The sequence below is a fragment of the Sinocyclocheilus anshuiensis genome, unplaced genomic scaffold (assembly GCF_001515605.1).
Source record: "Sinocyclocheilus anshuiensis isolate Anshui unplaced genomic scaffold, SAMN03320099.WGS_v1.1 scaffold1002, whole genome shotgun sequence".
Taxonomy (NCBI): Eukaryota; Metazoa; Chordata; class Actinopteri; order Cypriniformes; family Cyprinidae; genus Sinocyclocheilus; species Sinocyclocheilus anshuiensis.
Genome location: NW_015536514.1, coordinates 142,378 through 150,560, shown reverse-complemented (window position 1 = coordinate 150,560; position 8,183 = coordinate 142,378). Strand labels below are relative to the sequence as shown.

The following is an 8,183-nucleotide window of genomic DNA, read 5'->3' as shown; positions in this document are numbered from 1 at the left end:
TATATGTATAATTTTGAATTTACATTTTGCAAACAGTTGCACATTTCTAAGAGGCTTTGCCAAGTTAAAAGTACTTAAAAAGGAAGATCTTTGATGTTTTATTTGGGAAAAAGACAGATCCTGTGAGATCATCCTAACGCTCAACCAAAACTTTTTAATACCAACAGCTAAAAATGTCAACGTTTTACATGCTTTTCCCCCAAACAGCACACAGCGGCCTTTCCCAAGAAGCACAGTGCGGCTCCAGGCCCATGGCCCATCGCCTCCCTCTGCAGAACACTGTCCCTGACTGACCCTCTGACCCTCTGCTTGGATGTGGAGCATAATGAAGTGTTGGGGAAGCATCAGAGCTGCGTGCTGATTACGTCAGAGGAGCCCCGGTTTTCCACAGGCCACGCTCAGATGAATAGAAGAGCATTTGTTCTGTCCCATGGAGAGACAAGCCCCACTGACGATCACAGACCAGTGTCCAGAACACACTGTAAAATGTGGATTAACTTAAGAATGAGAAGAGAAAAAGAGGTGGCCATTACACAACAGGACATGCACAGATAAAATGAACAAACATGCCACACAAGATGCATCCAATTCCAAATGATCAATTCTAGAAACTGGAATATTGCCTTAATTGCATTATAGCAAGCTGGTTAGCATCTTGATATGACACATACATTTCCATATGCATGTAAACAGTCATTGACGGAAAAAGGAGAAAGAGAGAATGAAAGTGAGAATTATGAAGGAGAATTTACTCATTCTAAACAGAAGCCGCTATAAATAGCCCAGGGTAAGCCATCTTGTCCATAAACATTGAGTACAAATGGCATGAGTCACTTGTTTTTCAGTTTCCCCTGGGGCTTCGCAGGAATTAGACAGGATCGCTCGTCAATATGCCCGTGTGTTGGCAGGTTACTGTCATGCAATAGCTGATCAATGAAATCATGTGATTGGCTGTCCATTCAGTGCATGACAACATGTAGTGCCACTGTCTCATGCTTTGAGCTGTTAACCTGAGAGACTCCAGCGCATCCGTGTTGACAGGATTCTAGAAATGCACAAAGACTACAGTTTAAACTACAGTTTTACCTCAAAGAAACAATATGTCTTTGATAATTTTCAGCATATTTGCAGTCCAACAGGATACTGTTAGAATGCCTTGTCTCGAAATTCTCCTTTAAAGCACCACTACCACTAAAATGTTAAAGCTTCGTTAAAGCTAAAAAATGAAATTACTTAATAAACTCAAACAGTTAATAAACTTAATGAACTCTAATTGTTATAATAATATATAATTGTTTATATATATATATATATATATATATATACATACACACACACACACTCACACAGCCTTTAAATATCTTCCTGAAATTTTACAATTTTAACTTATTCTTATAAAGGCTGCATTCATTTGATCAAAAATACAGAAAAAAACAATAATATTGTGAAATATTATTACAATTTAAAATCATGGTTTTATGTGTTACTTTACTTTAAAGTATAATTTATTTCTGTGATGAAATGCTGAATTTTCATCCGCCATTACTCCACTCTTCAGTGTCACATGACCCTTCAGAAATCATTCTAATATGCTAATTTATTATCAATGCTGAAAACAGTTGTGCTGCTTAATGTTTTTTTTGGAATGTGTAATACTTTCATTCTTTGATGAATAAAAAGTTAAAAAGAACCGCATTTAGTCAAAACAGAAATCTTTTCTAATAAAAGAAATCGAAACCGAAATTGAGAAACCCTAACCGGCGTAATTTTCCCATATCGGTTATTTCGTTATTTTAACCCTATTAAGTACTTTCACCTTAAAACATACTAGTGCGTGAGTAGTCGGCGCAATGTGGACGTGACCGTTGCGCTCACGGCTTTTGCAGCATCTCGCACGTGAGTGGCTAAAAGAATTTAATTTTTACACGCCGTGCCGCTCACCAATGTCAGTTCCAAAACAGTGGACCAATCAGAAGACCCTGGAGGCGGGGCAAGCGTTGCAAGCTTTTGTTTACAGTAGCCGGTAGGCATGGCAACTTTTGTATTTGACGCAACATGGCAAAGTAGTCATTCTGCACTGTGCTTTAAAAAAAAAAAACCTTCCTGAGCGCTGTCTCTCTCCGTTTTAGACACAAAGACATGTTCTGTGTGAACGGCCAGTAAGAACCTAGACTCTAGGTCCTAGAGTAAATATCCCACCTTTAGTATTTGAGTATATTTACAGTACAAACATTTAATGAACTATTAGGGTAAAAATTTTTTTTAAATAATAATGGTTCAATAATCGTAATCGAGGTAAAGTGTTCTGTTCTATTAATCGAGGCTTTGATTTTAGGTCATTACGCCCAGCCCTAGTCTTTACTATCACTTTTTATCCATTCAACACATCCTTGCTGAAGTATTAATTTCTTTGATAAAAAGGAGAACTGACCCCAAATTTTGAACAGCAGTGTATATTGTTACAAAAGATTTATATATACATACATACACACTGTAATATAAATGATATAACATTTTTTATTATTTTAATTAAAAAATAGGCATATATCCTATATTATTTTTCCCCTCTTACAACAGTAAAAACACGTTACTGTGATTTTATTAAAAAAAATATATATATATATATATATAATTTGCTCATGCAAATAATGCAAAAATCAAAAACGTTTATGGTCCAAAAAGTCAGATTATCTTTATATAAAATACAATGATTTTATTTTCTTTGATCTCTGGTTTAAAACATGAGGGAGTGATGGGGTCTTTCAGGCCCGTTCAGTTTTCCATCCCCACTCCTTCACCCTTCAGCCTTTAAAATAAGTGAGACACAAAGTCGTTTATGAGGTCATTATGACATCAGCGGGGTTGCCGTGGCATCGGCGTGTGTGTTTACCAGCCGGGTGGCTTTAACAACCCCTGAACGTCAGCTCGGCTGCGCAGGCTAAAAGCCAAAAGGAGCGTTCTTAAAAAAAAGTCTCTTTTAGTCTAAACAGCCGTTTAAGTAAAAGGCCTACACACTCAGCTCTTCCATACAGCCGTCCGCACTTGGCACCAACCACGCATCTGGCCTTGAAAGGCAAAGAGAAAGTGAATTGCGAGTGTGTGTGCGTGTAGAAAATCAAAATTAATCCAACAGGATGCAGCTCCCATTAAGCTTCACTGCAACATGTTTAGTCTTCATAAGACTAGAGCGCTAGCGAAATCAATTGATGCTCTTATCTTCCCCCAGCTCATGCTATCATCTATAGGACAATTATCTTTTTATCCAGTCAAATACTGGAAGACGATGCCAAAAAAATAAACCATCAATGTTCCTAAACTCGAGCCCTGAGTGCTATCTAAAAAGCCTGGCTAACTTGTCCACCTGGATGGAAGGGGCAGTAAAACTGTGCTTCACCGCAAGCCTTGAAATTTATTCCATTAATTCAAGTGCAGTGAAAATCACTGGTCACCGGCAGCCATGCTTTACTTGGAGGCTTGCGATGAATGCGCAATTACAGCCTCTCACACCAGGAGTGCGCTGTAATCACAGCTTAAAGAGATGCGTGTCAGCCGCTGTCATTGTGGCGTATCCGGCGAATCTCACGCCAATGACGGCATCGCCGATCCAGCCATTAGCGAGACAAAGCAAACAGAGAGTGAGCTGTACGTATAGACACGCAATCTTTCAGAGCGGTCCTATTTCTGAGAGTGGCTGCTCAAAAACCCTAACGCTGATCAGAAATGACATGTTTACAGTAAACAGAGGATAATGTATAAACGCCATCGCCAATTACTCCATTCAACAGACCACCGTATCCATAAGCTCAACCCAAACATGCTAATGTGCCATTATACAATGAGTCCTGACCAAACATTCACCCTCATTATGGTGAGGTCAAAGGGTCAACGGCAGTTCCTGGAAAGCTTGATGTACTGAAAAGTTCATTTTGATCATAAAGCAGATAAAACTTGTGATTTGCATATAATTAAATTAAGTACTGAATTAATTCTAGAGCTGAGTGACATCACAATATATTTATACTATATATATATATATATATATATATACATATAAACACACACACAAAATATCTAAATTTTCTTGTGATGATTCTTTCATTTAGTGCAGCAGATATTTTAATAGCATCTCTGATACAAACTTTGATACAAAAAGTTTGCACATTAATATTCATAAATCCCTTATATTTTTGTTTACAAATAATTGAATCAAAATTTGATTTGAATTTGAACAGTTACATTCACATTATACAAAAATCTTTAATGGAGTCCCTGCAATTAAAGGGGTCATCAGATGCCCATTTTCAACAAGTTGATATGATTCTTTAGGGTCTTAATGAAAAGTCTATAACATACTTCGGTTAAAATTTCTCAATGGTAGTGTAAAACACCTTTTTTACCTTGCCAAAAACAGCTCTTTTCAAAAAAAGCTGTTTTCTTGCATGCCGCTTTAAATGCAAATGAGCTCTGCTCACCCTGCCCCTCTCTTCCGAGCCGGTAAACTTTACACGTTATTAGGAAAGGCAATTTGCAAAGATTCATAAAAAACCTTATACTCACTTCTTCTGTAGGTAAAGCTGGATCACGAATGATTCGCGCGATTTAGGTAGATCGGGGGAGCATTCCCTTCAGAAACAAATGTAATCCACTGTGTCTTCAGCGGCTCAGATGTCGGGAGTAAATGACGACTGCTATGTTCATTATTAATTCAATATATTAATAAATATTCCAGTTTATAATTAAACTAAATACTATTATATGTATACAGTATAAATATAATGTGTATATAAAAATAGTTTCGTTTTTGCATTAAATCTTTTGCATTTGGCTATTTGTTAAAACAGGTTAAAAAAAACACACACACACACACACACACACACACACCCTTCACTGTAGAGCAATTACATATCAAATACCATGAAAAAATTGTTTATATATATATAATTCATTATGAAACTTCTAAAAACTGAAGTTCTGATTAAGTTGTTGGCAGATAGCACAACTGATTAGCTATATCAGGAAGCAACAAGCCCTTCATAAGAAATACAGGCAAGAGCTTTTATCAGATCTTTCTCTCTCTCACTCACTGCGAGTCAAGGTCTCTCGCCCTCATCTAGACTCCACCTCTAACAAGACGCTCCAGGCATTTCCCTCCAATAGTGGGAGCGACAAGCAGCTGGAGCTATTTATATCCTCAGGTCCCCTAGCAGAGCAGCGGCTTGACTCGGCACGGCTGGATTAGGATTAACCTGTTCTTCCAGTCCATGACATTGATAATATGAATGTCCTGCTTAGAGCAGGTGGAAATAGCAAAACAGTACATATCTTAACATCTTTCATCACTTTGTTGATATTCATTATCTCAATATGTCTGTATTCAATCTGAAATGTAATAAAAAAAGGACTAAACAGTAAAAATCTGAACCAATATAACAATAAATTGTAAAAAAACAAACAAAAAAAAACAGCAATATCAGATCAACGAATAGAAATAAACCTGCCCCTAAATGACACGTAAAACAAAACAAACTGTCATTGGTCAATTGTCATGTCAATTAGATAGTCTAATCTTGATGTCTGTAATTAGAAATCTGTCTACATGAGACTAATGGAAGGGAAGACCTCTCAGCAGATGGTTCGAATGAAACCTTTTCCTCATTAAAACTTCAGAAAAGTGGAAAGAAAAATTAGACGGACATACTGGACGTGAATTAAAAGAGTGCTGCATGCTGGGCTGCTCTGTGAAGCCACCGGCCGATGGTCACATGTGCTTTTAATAGGCAGAGGAGAGAGAGCAGGGGTGAGCAATGCCCATTCAAATGTGAATGGCACTGAGGTAAGACACTGCGGGCTCCTGGATGACTAAGAGAGTGTGTGTGTGTGTGTGTGGGGCTGTGCACACACTGTCCAACACATTCATGACAACTTTTATACAATGACACAATAAGGATAGTGAGACACTAAAATAACAAAACAATCTTGCAAATCTCTCTTTCTTCAAAGTATCTCACAAAATACGATATGACCATATAGCATGATATAAGTTTTATACTAGAAAAGTATAAAAAATATATTTTCAGTTTTCATTAAATTTTTAATTTTTTCATGTTTTTGTGCACTTATTTTATTAGCTTTTTTAAATATGTAGTATTATTTATATAATATGATAGTATTTATTAATGTCTTGAAATAGCTTTTATTTTTTTATTTTCAGTGTTTTTTTTTTTTTAGGTTTTTTTTTGTAATTTTGTTATGTGCTTTTGTCATTTTTATATTAGTATTTGTATTCATAGTATTTCTATTTAGTTTTAACTCATTTTTATTTTAGTTGTAGCCATTTTAGTACTTAAACTTAAACTTAAAATTAGAAATGTTTTCTTTGGTAAGTTACTGAGCTAAATAAGTTTAAGTTTTTCATCTAACATTTATTTTTCAAAAACCAAAAATAGTTTTAGTATTAGTTAAGAATAACAACACTGGTTACTGTACATTCTTCAAAACAGTAAAAAAAAAAAAAAAAAAAAGCATGTGTTATGCCTACTGGATAATGGGATAATAGGCCCTACTTACAAAATAAAAAAGTTAATATTTCTGATTGTTTTAATCTAAGAAGTTTAGATTATTCATGATAAAAAAAAATACATGTAAATAATAATAAAAAAACAGTTAGTTTTGGCTCTTAGCTCTGATTGGATGAGCCACGTTCGGAGTCATTGTAAAACCGCCAATAAACGTTCACACGTGAGTATTGTTTATTTTTCAAAAAAGAAAAAAAAAAAAAAAAAAAAAGCATGTGTTATGCCTACTGGATAATGGGATAATAGGCCCTACTTACAAAATAAAAAAGTTAATATTTCTGATTGTTTTAATCTAAGAAGTTTAGATTATTCATGATAAAAAAAAATACATGTAAATAATAATAAAAAAACAGTTAGTTTTGGCTCTTAGCTCTGATTGGATGAGCCACGTTCGGAGTCATTGTAAAACCGCCAATAAACGTTCACACGTGACCTCATCAGATCAATTCCATATTAATGCGGCAAATTACGATGTTCCTCGGCAACCGTAAACAACTAATCTGCGCTTTGTGATGCCAAACACCTTTTAATAACAAGTTCCTCGTCTTGACTTGTTCGGGACACGTCCCGCTCTGCATTTAGCATTAATCCATGTTTCTTTACCGCTCTCAAACATAAAGAACGTAACGCAGTCCTGGACGCATCTACCGCGGTATAAACAGTACAGCAGGATCTCTACCGGCCGACACGTCCGTCGTCACACCGCCCAGCCCTACTTTCCATCCTCACCAGACAGATTGTCCAGGACAGAGACCCTGCGCCACACACACAGCCAAGCGGAACACCTCACACACAATACAGTGAAGGACTGACAATAAAGTGCATTGAAAAGCTCTCATCACTCACTAGAGAGCGTTCAAGGATGCAGCGTGCGTGTACACACACACCCACGCCAGTGTTAGCGTATCTCAGCACCATGCAATAAAGGCATAGTCTTTATACACCCGTCCGTCCGTCCGCCCATTCAACCTCCCTCACTCAGAACAGCCCCTACAGAAACAGCGCTTACCCATCAGCCCCTCAAGTCCAGAGCAGGGAGATGGCAGACAACGAGCTGGAGGGTTTACGACTCTCGGGAAACACGATGCCTCTAACAGCGCTGAGTGTGGCTCTCTCGGTCTTTCACATTCCCCGTCTCGCTCTCACTGACTCTCTTCCCTCCGGCTGTGTCTGTATCTCACTCCGTCACCCTTTGCCCCTCCCCTCTCTCTCTCTCTCTCTCGCTCTCTCTCTTTCTCTCTCTCCCGCCCTTCCTCTCAGCTGGTGACATCACAGAGCCGTTGCAGGCATGCTGAGTGTTTATGTGCACTGCTGTAGTTTCCTGGAACACGGGGCAGATTCACAGAAGCTCCAAGACTCCCTCTCCCTCTCTCTTATTAGCACACTACTCTGCTGTTTACATAGAGCGGAACGGTGACCACCCACTTTTTTAGCGGCTTTAGTTCGGGAAGTATTTTTCCCATTAATTTTCTCTAAAGAAAATCTGAAATAAAGAGCTCTAAAACAAACCAGCAAGCTCTGAGGTGAATCACAACATTACATGTGGTTCAAAGGAAAAAGTGTTTGATCTGGGGTAAAAAAAAAAAAAAAAAGGGTTTAATTTTTTAA

At 37.5% G+C, this 8,183-nt stretch overlaps 1 protein-coding gene across 3 annotated transcripts in view; it reads right to left on the bottom strand.

Moving 5' to 3' along the window:
- hdac4 (histone deacetylase 4) overlaps positions 1 to 8,183 on the bottom strand; it is a 260,575-nt gene that overhangs the window by 116,355 nt on the left and 136,037 nt on the right. The window contains exon 1 of one of the 3 annotated variants that reach the window (XM_016491256.1): positions 7,585 to 7,787. The exons of the other annotated variants lie outside the window; for them this stretch is intronic. Coding sequence (XP_016346742.1) covers positions 7,585 to 7,588 — 4 coding nt within the window. The 5' untranslated portion in view covers positions 7,589 to 7,787. Of the gene's footprint in view, positions 1 to 7,584; positions 7,788 to 8,183 lie in introns of those variants that run through there. 3 annotated transcript variants of the gene reach the window in all.